Source organism: Beta vulgaris, chromosome 7 (assembly GCF_026745355.1).
Source record: "Beta vulgaris subsp. vulgaris cultivar EL10 chromosome 7, EL10.2, whole genome shotgun sequence".
Lineage (NCBI taxonomy): Eukaryota > Viridiplantae > Streptophyta > Magnoliopsida > Caryophyllales > Amaranthaceae > Beta > Beta vulgaris.
The window spans coordinates 54512371-54526803 of NC_079208.1; the positions used below are offsets into that span (position 1 = coordinate 54512371).

At 32.7% G+C, this 14433-nt stretch overlaps 1 protein-coding gene across 1 annotated transcript; it reads left to right on the forward strand.

Moving 5' to 3' along the window:
- Positions 1–1821: 1821 nt before the first annotated feature.
- Positions 1822–12193, forward strand: LOC104899828 (mRNA-decapping enzyme-like protein). The gene is made up of 8 exons (XM_010687107.4): positions 1822–2152; positions 2237–2277; positions 2809–2858; positions 4409–4553; positions 4683–4739; positions 10343–10469; positions 10581–11042; positions 12021–12193. The coding sequence occupies exons 1-8, from the start codon at positions 1994–1996 to the stop codon at positions 12075–12077; spliced, it is 1098 nt and encodes a 365-aa protein (XP_010685409.2). The 5' UTR covers positions 1822–1993; the 3' UTR covers positions 12078–12193.
- Positions 12194–14433: the final 2240 nt, after the last annotated feature.

Here is a 14433-nt window from a genome sequence, read left to right on the forward strand (position 1 = left end):
ATAATAATAATAATAATAATAATAATAATAATATAGTAATGATAATAATGATAATAATAATAATAATAATAATAATAATAATAATAATGATAATAATAATAATAATAATAATAATAATAAAAATAATAATAATAGTAATTAGTAAAATAAATTATACCAACAAAATAATAATATTTAATAAAATGGTTATAAAAGAATGGAGCTGAACTGAACTGAACTGATGGGAGCTGAATTGAACTGAAAATAAGCTGGGGAAAACAGGCCCTTAGTTTAATTCAATTCAGTACATCTTCAATTATTATTTTTATTAGTTATAATTTAGGGAATGTTCTCCCCAACTTATTTTCAGTTCAGTTCAGTTCAGCTCCCATCAGTTCAGTTCGGTTCGGCTCCAATCAGTTCAGTTCAGTTCAGTCCATCTCTATTCTTTTATAACTATTTTGTTAAATATTATTATTATTTTGGTATAATTTATTTTACTAATTACTCTTATTATTATTAATTATCATTATTATTAATATATTATATATTCTAGTTTATTGTTATTGTTGTTGTTTCTATATATTATTTTGTTTATTATAGTTTTACTCATTATTATTACTGTTATTATTAAGAGGAACATGGTTTAGGTCAAAACACAAATAAACCTACTTTTTTTTCCCATAAACCAATCAAATCGTGTCAAGACTCAAGACGGTTTATGATGTAATTTTGCGATCCAACCCAATCATTATTTTTATTACCAAATATTTTTATATTATTAAATCTAATTATTAAAATAGTAATATTAATTTACTTCTTAGATATTATTGTTATTATATATCATCATCAAGTATTAATATATTAATACAAATAATATAAAATAATAATTATTAATTATCATTATTATTATTATTATTATTAATTTATGAATATTAATATTATTTATTTATAACTATCATTTAAAAATATCCAAAATACTTTTATTATTATTATTATTCATCATTATTACTTATCATTATAATTATTACTTATCATTATAATTATTATTTAATATTCATATTATTATTGTTTAAAATGTTATTTATATATTTATTACATTCAATTTAATTCAATTTAATTTAATTTAATTTAATTCAATTCAATTCAATTCAATTCAATTCAATTCAATTCAACTCAATTCAGTTCAGTTCAGTTCAGCTCAGTTCAGTTCAGCTCCAATAAGTTCAGTTCAGTTCAGTTCAGTTCAACTATTTTATGCCGAAGAGAAATTGAACTAAACTGAACTGAATTGAGTGCAATTGAACTAAACTTAATTGAATTGAACTGAACTGAAAATAACATGGGGGAGAAGTAGACGTGGCAAACGGGTCAAACTTGGTCGGGTCAAAACGAGTCGGTTCGTAATTGAGTCAACTTATTATTTTGGGTTGCGTTCGGGTCGGGTTCGTTCGGGTACATGTTAATATCATGTCCAAGAGATTTCGGGTCATATCGGGTCGGGTTAAAACGTATTGGGTTGGAGCGGGCGGGTTAAAACAAGTCGGGTTAGATTGCATTTCAATCTCGCAACTAAGTAAAACACATATAACACATATATAATATTTCATGACAATTTTTTCCTTAAATTTATTTAAAAAGTAACTAATATGACAACTTTTCGGGCCGGGTTCAGGTTGTGGTCATCATTATCGGGTCAATTCAGGTCGGGTAGATTCGGGTTTGGGTGGGTTCGGGTCCTATTCAGGCCTATTTGTTCGGGTCGGGTCGGGTATTTGGGGCAGGTCACGGATACGGGTCAATTTTGCTGGCTATAGGAGAACAGGCGTAAGCATTAAGTAAACCAATGTCATATCTCATTAGCACATCCAGAGACTAAAGATCGTCACGTCACCGTAAACCAAACTAGTGTTTACAACTGGGGAAGCGAAGAAGCTACGCAAACTAGGGTTTTGTAATTCCATCCCAAAATCTGAAAATTGATTGCATTTGAGTAAGAAATCATAATCAAAATATGGCTCAAAGTGGCAAATTGATGCCAAATCTGGATCAAAACAGTACAAAGCTACTCAATCTCACCGTTCTTCAGCGAATTGATCCTTCCGTCGAGGAGATTCTCATTACTGCTGCTCATGTTACCTTTTATGAGTTCAACGTCGAACTCAGCCAATGGGTTTGTTTCCCTCGTTTTTTTTCTCTCTTTTTCGTTTTGTTTTTGTCAATTTTTATCCGACTTTCTATGTAAATCCCTCTGCAGAGTCGCAAGGATGTCGAAGGGTCTCTTTTCGTCGTAAAAAGGTTCCTTTTTTCCCCTAATTTGTAAACTAATGATGTTCGTTTAGTATCTACAGCTCGTTTCGTAGTTGGTTATAAAGATGGTAATGAGAATGAATTTATATGTAAATTTAGGAAATTTTTTTTTGTTCATATCCATAGTAATACTAATTTATTCTGTAGTGTTTATTTTCTTCTTAAATTTTCATTCTTATCGAACCCACCTTGTAAGTGGTAATGACTAATGAGTGGTAACGAGTGGTAATGAAAATTGTTTTTCCTTGGAGAAAAAAAAAAGAAGCTTAGGGGTGAAATTGTTCCCCATGGAGAAAAAACACAAACTTGGGGTTGACATTGACTCTCCATGGAGATTTTAAGGGTGCTTCCCTTGTAAGATTATACTTAAAATTCATTCTTATTACCACCATTTATTAATGACTATAAATTGGCCGTTAGTATACTTTCAAACAATCGTTAGCTCGTTGCTGAATTTGTCTTTGTGGGAATAATTTTTTTTCTTCTATATTTATACTCTATTTCTTTTGTTCTTTTCAGAAACAAACAACCTCGATTTCAATTCATTGTAATGAATCGGCGAAATACAGGTCAGGGTTTTCATTACCAGGATTTCCAATGTGCTTGTTTTCTTCATTTGCATCACACTTGAAATGTGAATCCTGAATTGTATTTGCTTGTCATCGTGTATAGCTTGGTGGTTCGTTGAAAGTCACAAGCTTTCTCATCTGTTTGAATAAGAGATGGGCATGGAATAACTTGCTAACTTCCTAGTTCTTGTTGCAAAGGACATTGAATTTAAAATAGTAGGACTTTTTTTTTCTCTACAAGTATTGTAGTGGTGCTGTGTACTTTGTCTTTTTAAATCCACTTATTTCTTTTTCGACCTTTGTATTGAGATTTTCAATATTTTTCAAATTTGAATTGAAATGAAGTTGAACATTCTTAAAGGATCCAAATCACAAAGATATTGTTAGTTTGAGTGTTTAACCCTTTACCATAGGATCAGTTAGTTCTATTTCTTCCACTCTTACTTTTATTTGTATCTCGCTTTGAGAGAAAGTAATTAGGTGGTGGTTATTGGAAAAAAAGAAATTGATACAAATTTTATAGATGAAAGGTGTTTAGGAGATTTTAGTAATGGAACTCGTGGATTTAGAAGGCAATGACTTCTAAGGTTCAATCTAGTGGCAATGACACTAAACTACAAGTTAACAACCATTTGAATTGGTTTACTTCTCTATAGTATGTGAAATTGTAATCTTCCCAAAAGGATCCTTGACTTGAAGCAGCCGGTCAAAAATTCATTCGAGATGCATGGCTTATTGTGACTGGCTACTTTCATTTTTTCTTGAGCTCTTCAGTCTCCTCCCGTGAAAAATCTTTTTAAATTTCTTGGAAAGCAAGTCCTGGATGTCTTTGTTGTTTGGGTTTACCCTTGCAAAATATTCAACTCTCGGTCTCTGTTCTCAATTCACCATAATCCTAAATCTTCTTTAATAGAATATACACGGAAATATTGATCCATGTCCCGTGAAAAAAAAGGAGAAAACATCTCAGAAAATACTACAAATTTGAAGTTTTGGCTTTCTTAGGTTCTTATACTTCTGTGATTTTGAATTTTAGTAACCTCTTTATCACACTTTGGTGAGACGATGATTGTATTGGGATCTTGTTACTTCTGCCATTTCAATTGATTTTTGGTGTAACTATTGCACTTGATTCATCGCCCTAGATGTTCGATGTTTATAGGCAACAACTTCCTCAGTCTTTATTTCAAAGGTCTGAAATCTTTAATACATGTTGCCTTCGAAGTTTTATAGGCGACTTCATTAGTCTTAATTTTAAAGGTCTGAAATCTTTAATCACTGTTGCCTTCATATTTTTAAGACGTCATCCTTTTCCCCTCGTATTCAATGGGTTTGAACAGATTAATAAAGTTTCCTTCCACAAACTTGATAAAATCTCGCTTCCTGTGAATTGATGATCGGTCAAAATCTGGGTATATGGAAGTGGGTCTTGTTGTGTGCCGGAGTTTTAGTTTGTCAATTTTCAATTCTGAATCATATTGGATTCTGTGATTCTGTTTTCAATGCATTCTGACCTGGGAACTGAAGATGCAGTGTACCTAAATGTGCAGAAAATTTAGTAGAGAATCTTTTGGGAGACTTCGAGTATGAAATCCAGGTACCATATTTGTTATACCGCAATGCCGCGCAAGAAGTAAATGGTATATGGTTCTATAATGCTCGTGAGTGTGAAGAGGTGGCAAATCTCTTTGGCAGGTACCTTCTCTCTTTAATCCCAAAAGCAGGAAAATTACATCTTACAATATCATGACTTGGTTTTTCAACATCATCATAAATAAATATAGAGTTTATTTACTAAAAGTATGTTCTATGCTGTCTTTTCAGGATACTTAATGCTTACTCGAAGGTGCCAACTAAACCCAGTATATCTTCATCGAAAAGGTAAATACTATCTATTTGGTTATATGTTAGATAGTAGCTCATAGTGTTTATGGAGTCTAAATCTTGAAGGAGTTTGAAGATGAGTTCGAGTAATTAGAATTGGCTTATGCATTAACTGAAAGGCTTTATAGTCTATATAATATATGAAAGTCTTTGGCCCTGTTTGGTTCCTCAGTTTTTTTGGCTAAAAAAAGCGGATCGATCACACTTAGGTCTTAGAGGATTTGACCAGAATAATTAGCTAACGTTGTTTGGGAATTAGCAGATTGTATTAGTTGTTTAAGTTCCAATGCGCTAAATTTAAGTAGTTCCTGTCCATTGTTTTATGTCTGGTAGACGGAGATCCATTGCACGTGTGTGCCCACGAATCACAACCAAGAAACAAGTGTAACACCCCAAAATTTTGGTTCTAAAACATTATAAAATATTCACTTTTCATTATGCAAGGCTAATTATTAAAAATAAAAATTTAACTTACAACCCAAAGTATCAAAATAACCAAACTAAGTTGTCTAATTAAACCAAATCAAAACTAAACAATCTCAAATGACAGTATTGTTATTAAACTAGGTGAACTTAAAAACTATAAATTCACTCATTCCTGCAACGTAGTCCCTTTCACCAACCTGCACAAAATAAATATGGAACAGAACAAAGAAAAACAAAAATACAAAAATTAGCGAAAGCTAAGTAATTACAACTCCATCCCGTAAAATAATAATAATAATAGTTATATTTTAAAAATAATTTTTATAACATACATACAAATATAATACAATACAGACAAGTATAACATAAAACAGACATGTATAACGTAATACAAACAAGTATATAACACACTTAATCAATTTGAATACTCAAGTTTATATGATTCACACAACATCAAATTTAATTATTAGAGGGAATTGAACGTCAGTAGGCCGGGACTAATCCCAGTAACCACCTACTTCAACATGGGTCGTCACCCAATAATTTAAGAGCAATGGCCAATATCTTTTGCAGAACGTCCCTAGTGTGCACACCCCTCACTAATCTAATGGGTATCCGCAATGCGCACCAATAGTATTAGGAGGAAGACAATAAAGAGTTGTAACAGAATAAAATCAAGTACTGTTCATCACCTATGGAGGATCCAAGTCCACAGGATTATTCCCTCAATATTATTTCCACTTTACGTGATTAATATATTTTAATAGTTATGGCACATAAAAAAAAATCACATTAACATTAACATGAACGTCTTTAGTTCAAATATATTTTTCACAACTTAGCCACTTAATAAAATTAAAATAATCAACGTCCATAATTCATAATAAGCAATACGTCCATCATTAGAGCCTCATAAGTCACAATATATATCAACTTATACAGTTCGAAACATCATTAACTCACTAATTTTACCCATTAAGTACATTACCAACGTTAATATAATTTTCTTAAACATGGTGATTACATATGTACACTACATTCCAAAAGTAATAACAATACACTTGTAGATACATATGATATTATACGTAGAATAATAGTACTATAAATATAATAATAATAATTTTAGTCATAAACATACTAATACTATTTATCCACATATAAACATCTAAATAAACATAGAATCATATAATCACATGTATTAAACATAGTACATACAATTCCTAACGGGATTCTAGTTGTTGATGGACATTGTGAATTACCTCAAACGCTTCCCAGATATAGCAATATCAACTAAAATTCCCCTTCTACGAAATTTCCGTCTACAACAAATATTATCACCTCAAGTTAGTCACTTAATATAATATCCCGAAAATAATTAACCAAAATTTACTAGATTAATACTAACCAAAGTCGAAAAACAAGAGAAAGATTATTAATTTTCTAAAAAAAAAAAAAAAAAAGTGACTGTGTCACTTTAGCAAGGAAACCAAAAAATTTGTGGAAGAATAAACTTATATGTGTCAGCAAAGTCACAGCCTCACGTGACTTTTGCTGCACATGTCAAGTTTTCTTTCTTTTTTTTTTATTTTTATAAATATTAGTATTATCTTTAAAACTTAGAAGAAAAAAAAAATGACTAAAAAGAAACCTATAAACCTCCAGAAGACGGGAAGCAGGAGAAAGAGAGGAAAGAAGAAAGAGGAAGAAAGAAGAAAGAGAAAGAAGAAGACCCGTGCCGGATTCCGGTCAAGTCGTCGGAGTCTCGGTGTCAGGTTTTAAAACAATATTTTTTTTTTTTCTGGTTGAAACCTTCGAAACACAACAATGGTGATTCTAGATCTGAAATTTAGAACTTACCAAAGAGATGAAGAAAGTGAATTATGTGAGAATTTTTGGGTGTTTGGGGATATATATAAGTATGTAAATCTAGGGTTTCACTAAAAGATAAGTATTTACAAAAATCTAATCCTTTTCCAAAACCAACTCAAATTATAATTTCAGAATTTTCTTTTTTTTTTCTCTATTTTTCTTTTCAGACGAAAAAAATCTAATTTGAAAAAAAATCTAATTTCGAATTTTTTTTTTTTTAAAGATTGAAAAAATCTGATTTAATAAATAAAAACAGTTTCATAAAATCTGATTTATTAAGATTTTTCTTTATTTTTCAGAATAAAAATCTTATTATAACAAAATAAATTTTATAAAATAGTTACAAAAATTTGGGATATTACAACAAGTCTTTTCAGATATGGACTTTGGAATTAAATTACGGCCACCATATTCAATGATACGAACTACAAAGAGAGGGGCAAGATTTAATTATAGTTTTTTAGAAAAAATAGAATAAGAAAGCAATTATAATTGGAAAAAGGTCATTTAAAATTACAAATATGGAGCAAATGTATAGAAAATATTACAATTAAATTGCTATATAGTGTTAAATTTTGCCATTTTACTTCAGCTACCTTAAATTTCTATTGCATGTTGAATGTCTTCTTATAAACTTATGAACAATTGCAAACAATACAAATGTTGGTAGAAAATTTTTTGTTTGATGAATTAAATTGATATAATTAGGGATTTGAGAAGATATATATGAGAGAGGAAAGTCTAATTAATTTTTTGAGACTTTGAGAAAATTAATTGAGAGCCATGAGAGGAGTTTGGAAGCAGTTAGAAGCTTAGAGCCATGAGAGATGGGAAGTTAACGAGAGTTTTTTAGCAGGAAAAGTGGGGGTCGGTGAGATATATGTGGAGCGGCGAGATATATGTCGAGTGGCAAGATATATTTCCCTTCTAGTTTAAAAGCCAATATGCTGGTTTATCAAGAAACTAAGGCCTTGTTTGGAAATTAGCGGACAATGGATGAGTTGGGGCATAAAACAAAAATAATATGCTGGTTGCGGCAGCATACTATATGTAAATAATATAAAATTCACGATAACACGTAATAAAAAAGGCCCATTCCACTTCGACAAAAGACCAATTTTAGCTGGTTTGACAACGATTGTATTAACTTTATGTATATAGGTGTTTGTTAAGTAGCTGATTGCTACTTGATTATGTATAATGACCAATAAGGATATGGACATAAATTTAATTTATCCCACTCATACTTAAACCTTAAATGTCAAAAAGTTTATTCCCCAACTTTTTCAATAAGAGCTTTTTGACCCATTCAGCTATTTCAACTCTCTCTTCAAACACTCGAATTAGAGGATTGACTTGTCAAATCCTCTAATATGCGTTCAAACCTGTAATTTTTCTTTAGATCTCTCTTTACCAAACAACCTAGGTGGATTTATTAAATAACTAAACGTATAAGATAATGCTATTATGGAGTATTAGTAATGAGGAATTGTAGATACTAAATAATGTCGATAAATACTCCCTCTATTCCATAATACTCTTTACACTTTCCTTTTTCATCCGTACCAGAATACTCTTTACACTTTCCTTTTTCATCCGTACCAGAATACTCTTTACACTTCTGTTTTTGGATATGACCCATCATTATTTTAATCTTTTTACCTTTTAGCCATGGGTCCATTCTCTCAATCCAAATAAAATAATACCACTTCTACTACTTACTAACTCTAACCATTGGCCCACTCTTTCTTGACCAAATACAATAATACTACTACTACGTTACTACCTACTAATTCCTATCACATCTACCTTTTCAATACAATAACAATTGATAACCAAATAACGTATTATCTAAAACTACGTGCCTGATAAGTGCCAACAATATTATGGGACAGTGGGAGTAATCTTTACCAAAGAAACATGAAATAAGGTAATATGTGTGCTTATAAACTATACTCATTTGCTTATATGTCATTTCACTAATTTAAGTGAGCAAATAGCTACCATCTATAAGTTAGTTCATCAAACAGTTACATACAAACTGCGAATGCTATTAGCTAGTGAAACCAACCTATGTTACGTAGGCTTGGCTACAGTACCCACTTCGGACACTCGGACTTGGATATTTTGTGGACATTAAATTTTTGGTGTGAAATGAAGTATCCAAGTGTCAGGTTGTGTGAAGACGGGTATGTGAGAAAATCAGAAGAGTTGGGGACAGTTGGGGTAGCATAGAAACCAACTATAAATCAGCTAATATAATAAAAAAAAAAGGGCCTTTATATTCTTGTTCAGCAGGTGAAAGGCTTTGTGGCAATTTCTTTTTCCACTTTTTTCCTGTCAATAAACTGATCTTAAGTTTACTTGGCTTTATCGTTGTCTCTCTGTCGAGATCCATGGACTCTAAGTCGAATTTTATTCGTTGATGTTGCATAAATTGCAAGTATGTTTATGGCCCTAGTAGAACAGGTGGATAATTGAGCCGAGGCGTTCTGCTTACTCTAGGTACTACCTTTTGGGAACGGTGGACAATATTTCATGTACTTGTACGCAAGGTGCTAATATCAAATAAATACTGAAAATGGAACGTTCCTTCTGACACATGGTCTGTAGAATCATAAGTTGGGCAATTAGAGGAAGGAAGTGTATCTGGCAATTGTCTACCTCTATTTGGGATTTGTACTTTTTCTATCCCCCCTTCAAGTGAAAGCACAATCTTGCTAGGGGACAGGGGTGTTAATAAGCCTAGCTAGCTCGTGAACTATTTGAATTTTGCTCGAAATTTTCATGAGCCGAGCATAGCTAAGTTTGACTCAAAAACCTCGTGAATAGGCTCAACAATCAACATATTATTTAACTATTTCACTTTATATATTACAGAAGTTAACTATAAGTTAATGGTAAAAATGTTCATAATGTTGGTGAGAAGGGCAAAAGGAGCAGCAAAAATCTTGTTATGATTTTTTTTTGACATAGATTCCAAACTTCAAAGTTGGGTTTTAAGCTCCGTTGGAGTCAAGTTGTTAAATGATAGTTGATGTATCTTGGTTTGCTGGTAAATTGATCCATGATAGTTGTCCTTTGTCCGCCTTTTGTGCACGGTTGACGTGTAGACCAATCAAAAATTAGTGTGACCCAAAAAAGTAGGTTTTGACCAAAAGTTTGCAATCTAAATCCAGATTTTTATCTGAAGCAGAACAACCTCTTTGTTTCAATATGAAAGATTGAAAGAGATGTTTATAAGATTGATGTTCTATATTATTTCCTTATAAAGGGTTTGTTCTAACAACTAAATTCTGCTGCAGTGAATTCGAAGAACTAGAGGCAGTCCCAAGCATGGCTGTTATTGATGGTCCATTGGAGCCGTCACAGTTAACTACCAGTAGTGTCAATGATGTTTCTGAAGATCCTGCCTTTGTGAATTTCTTCAGTGTACTAAAGCTTTATCCACTACTAATATAGAAATTCAAATACTTTACAAGTCCCTCATGGGGGCACTTCATTTGCGTTTCTTTGTGACTGGTATGTAATTCATGTTTGCAGTCAGCTATGAATTCGGGAAGTCCTTCCATTTCAACAAGTACAGGAGAACTTCAGAAGCCATCTGCTGCAGTCGCTGTTGCTGGTCGGCCAGTCAACACGCCTCCATCACCACATATAGCATCTACTGCTAATATAACATCTGCTTCTTTGTTGTCTCTGCTTGATATATCAGAGTCAAACAGCAATAGCAACCGTGTGACAGATCTTGTTAAGCCGTCCTCTTTCTCCAGTCTCCCTTCTGCCACTTATCCATTGATGGCGGCACCTGTTTCTTCATCTGTGCCCACTGCTCCTCCATTGTACCCTCCTAATATTCCACATCCTTATGGTGCTCCATTACTCCATCCATTTCCTCCCCCTACTCCACCTCCATCTCTAACTCCAACATCAGCGGTCGCTCCTAACTATGGGACAGTTTTAAGCAGAGACAAGGTTCGGGAAGCACTCATGTTGCTTATTCAGGTGGGTTTCAAATCTTTGTTTATGACTTTAGGTTATTGTTTTCAGGTGACATATTATATTACTTGCAGCTTCAAGGTTAATGTGTTAAATTTAGGGCCACACTCCTTACTATATTTCGAAACCTTGGATCTTGTCAACTTGCTCCATTAATACAGTGTCATATGACTTTTTTTTATTCCTGACTAATTCATATAATTCTCGTGATATGTCAACTTGCTTCATAATAAAAGATCTGTGTGTAACCTTCATGGCATTTACGCATGCGTTATGCACACTAGTATAAGTGCAGTATCGATGTCTAAACTTGAAGTGATAGAGAAAAGGTAAGGTCATATTCCTAGATAAGCTTGACCCATAGCACGAAGAATTTGCCATGAGTCAAAGCTTATCTAGGAACATGACCTTAACTTTTCTCCATCTTAATAATGATCACCCATAATAGCAGGAAGCAGCTATAAGTTAAACTTTTACCAGTTGTAATACTTAGCATAACAAACAGGTAGATTTTCTGAAAATAATCAGGCTGTTATTTGAAGGCAGTCCTGTCTTTCTAAAGCTTATTCTGCATGTTGTTTGAATTTGTAATATTTACTCCTGCCTAACCTTAATATCTCTGTCGGAGCTTCAGCCTCTCCACTATGAGTTGACTCTTACAACCAACTTGTTATTGAAGAACCAAGGAATAGCGCTGGGTGTTTCCCAGTTATGAAATTTGCTATTGGGCTTGGGGGGAAGTTGAACACATCTGAGTATTTTCCCTTCCCCTCGAAACGAAAAAGGAAAAAATGAGAAGGGTTGAAATTTGATGAAATATGTGTCAAAATCAAGGTTTATGATTCAGCAGTAATGTTAAAAAGGGGTCTCACTTAAATATAAATTTGATATTGGGCTTAAGAGGGGATTTTTTTTTCATCAATACGATTATATTCTGCTGTCATGAATAATTTTATCACTTAAGTTCCGTTGTCTGTGATACAGGATAATCAATTTATCGACATGGTGTATCGAACATTATTGAATGCTCACCACTCATGAAGATCTTGGCAATTTCTAGTGTGCTGGAGGGTTATGTATAGCAATTTCTTCTTAGGTGATTGTAATGCACTGTATATTATGTTATATTATTATTATTTACGTGAAAGTTTCCTTCATTCCCTTATCAAGTTGGTGGTCCGTATGATCATATGTGTATGTTATGTGAGTTGCTAAGCTAACATAATAACAATATTTATGATACTAATACTAATACTAATACTAATATTAATGATGATCAACGTATGGATTGTACAAATGATGCGTTGTTGGAGCGCACACAAATTAATACCCTAAAATCTATTGACTTGTGTTTTCTACTGATCAAGAATAAGATTTTAGACACTTAAACATCAATATAGGTAGATAGGAGTAATTACAAGTTTACAAACTAGTCTAACGATGATAGGAATCAAGACTTTCACCATGCAAGCTCCCCCGTCTTCCCTCATGTTTAGCTAAATTGGGTACACTTTCACTAACCTTAGTTAATGAACAATCCTATACTAAGAGCATCAAATACAACCTAATGACAACATCAAATCATCAATAGATAGGAATACATCATGAACGCAGACAACCAACATTATTATCTACATATAATTCAACCTTATATTAACTCTACAATTGTAAAGTTCTAATTACAAACTCTTTACAATTGGTTGCTACTTAGACAAAGACTTTTGAACAATATGGAATTAGAGTCTTTAGCTATACAAATCTGATTAAAATAGATACTTTGTAACCTACTCATCAGAAATCCTCATTTATGAAATCAATAAATAATTCACAAGTAGATGAAAGTAATAATAATAATTCAAAGAACAAATATGCTCATAAACGTCAATACATAGCTTTTATCTAATACATAGTGAGCATAACAAGTTAGAAGACTCATAACCCAAAGTCAGACCAAAAAAAAAAAAACTCAAGATGGAATGAGAAATTCAAATATGTTAATCTTATGCAAGTCTTGTTCTAGTCTCTTGAAGGTATTTTAAGGTATTTTTAAGTAATATTGAAGGGTCTTAACAACCTACGAGTTATCTCAAAACACTTCGAGATTTTTAAAAAAATCTCACATTTGATTAAGTCCAAAAATAATCCTAAGATATCACATTTGAAAACTTATATACATGATTTTAAACCCTATGGGATGTATCATGGAAGATCATTTAGGGGGTGTTTAATTTGGGGTTTTTAGGAAAGAGTAACATAATCAACTAGCTTTCCCTTGTTGTTTGTTAAGACATTATCAATCATTCCCTTTGCCTCTCCTTTCCCCTAAACTCCTCTCCTTTAATTCCCCACCCTCCCCAAAGATTTCACTTATCCTTTCTTTCTTTAGCCCCATGGTGGCCTTGACCAATCCTAGACCACCAACCTCAGCCACACAACCACAACATCAACCATCAAACCCACCACCCAACAACTGAACCACCACTTCAAGCACCCTAACCACCATGAACGCCATCGAAATCACCATGACCTCCATCTAAATCACCATGACCACCAATGAAACCACCACGTTAACCCCTAAAATTACCATATGCCACTTAAACCACCACCCCATGCACCAAAAACCACCAACACAAGGCCGAAACCACCAACCCACACACTGAAAACCGCGTACTCATGGCCGTAACCGCCACTCTGTCCAAGTTCCCCCACAAAAAAAATCCCAACCCAATTAAAAAACCCAACTCTAGTCCTTGATTATGGCTTGGGATGGTCGAACTGGACCTTTAAAACCTCAAATGTGGCCTGAATAGTGATAAAGAAGGAAAAGAAGAAAAATATTCAACTTTAATAGACGTTGTCTTGTAAAATTCGACCATTAATTTCATCTAAAAACCCTCACCATCAATCAAGATCCTTATCGTGGACTAGCTAAAGCTTATATAGCAATTGTTGAGCAAATTCAAATACAATAAAGCGAATAATTATTAAATTAGTTGTAACAATCAATGTCTTACTTTGGGAGTGTTTGGCAATTAGAGTTTTAGAGCAAAAAAAAAAATTTTGGACCACTTTTAGTATTTTGACCATTCAAAAACTCTAAAAAGGGTGTTTGATAAAAGAGAGTTTTAGAAAGAGTTTTGGAATAAAAACTCTCAAAACAAAAACAAAAAACTCCTAAGAGAAGCTTTTTCTTTAGAAAATTAGGTGAAAATATGTTCAATTACTTTTTTGCCTCTAATAATAACACTATATAAATGTATTAAAATGTCTATAAATGTCATTTCACACAACCAAATGGCAATAAGCTTTTAGTAATCAGTTAATTATTACCAAACACATTTATAAAAAAAAAGTTGTCAAATCTACTGAAGAAAAAGTTAAAACTCTAACAACAAAC

Coding starts and splice junctions, on each gene's coding strand:
- LOC104899828 (XM_010687107.4), top strand. CDS start 1,994: ATGGCTCAAAGTGGCAAATTGATGCCAAATCTGGATCAAAACAGTACA. Junction 4,740..10,342: donor AGTATATCTTCATCGAAAAG/GTAAATACTATC, acceptor ATTCTGCTGCAG/TGAATTCGAAGAACTAGAGG. Junction 11,043..12,020: donor CACTCATGTTGCTTATTCAG/GTGGGTTTCAAA, acceptor TCTGTGATACAG/GATAATCAATTTATCGACAT.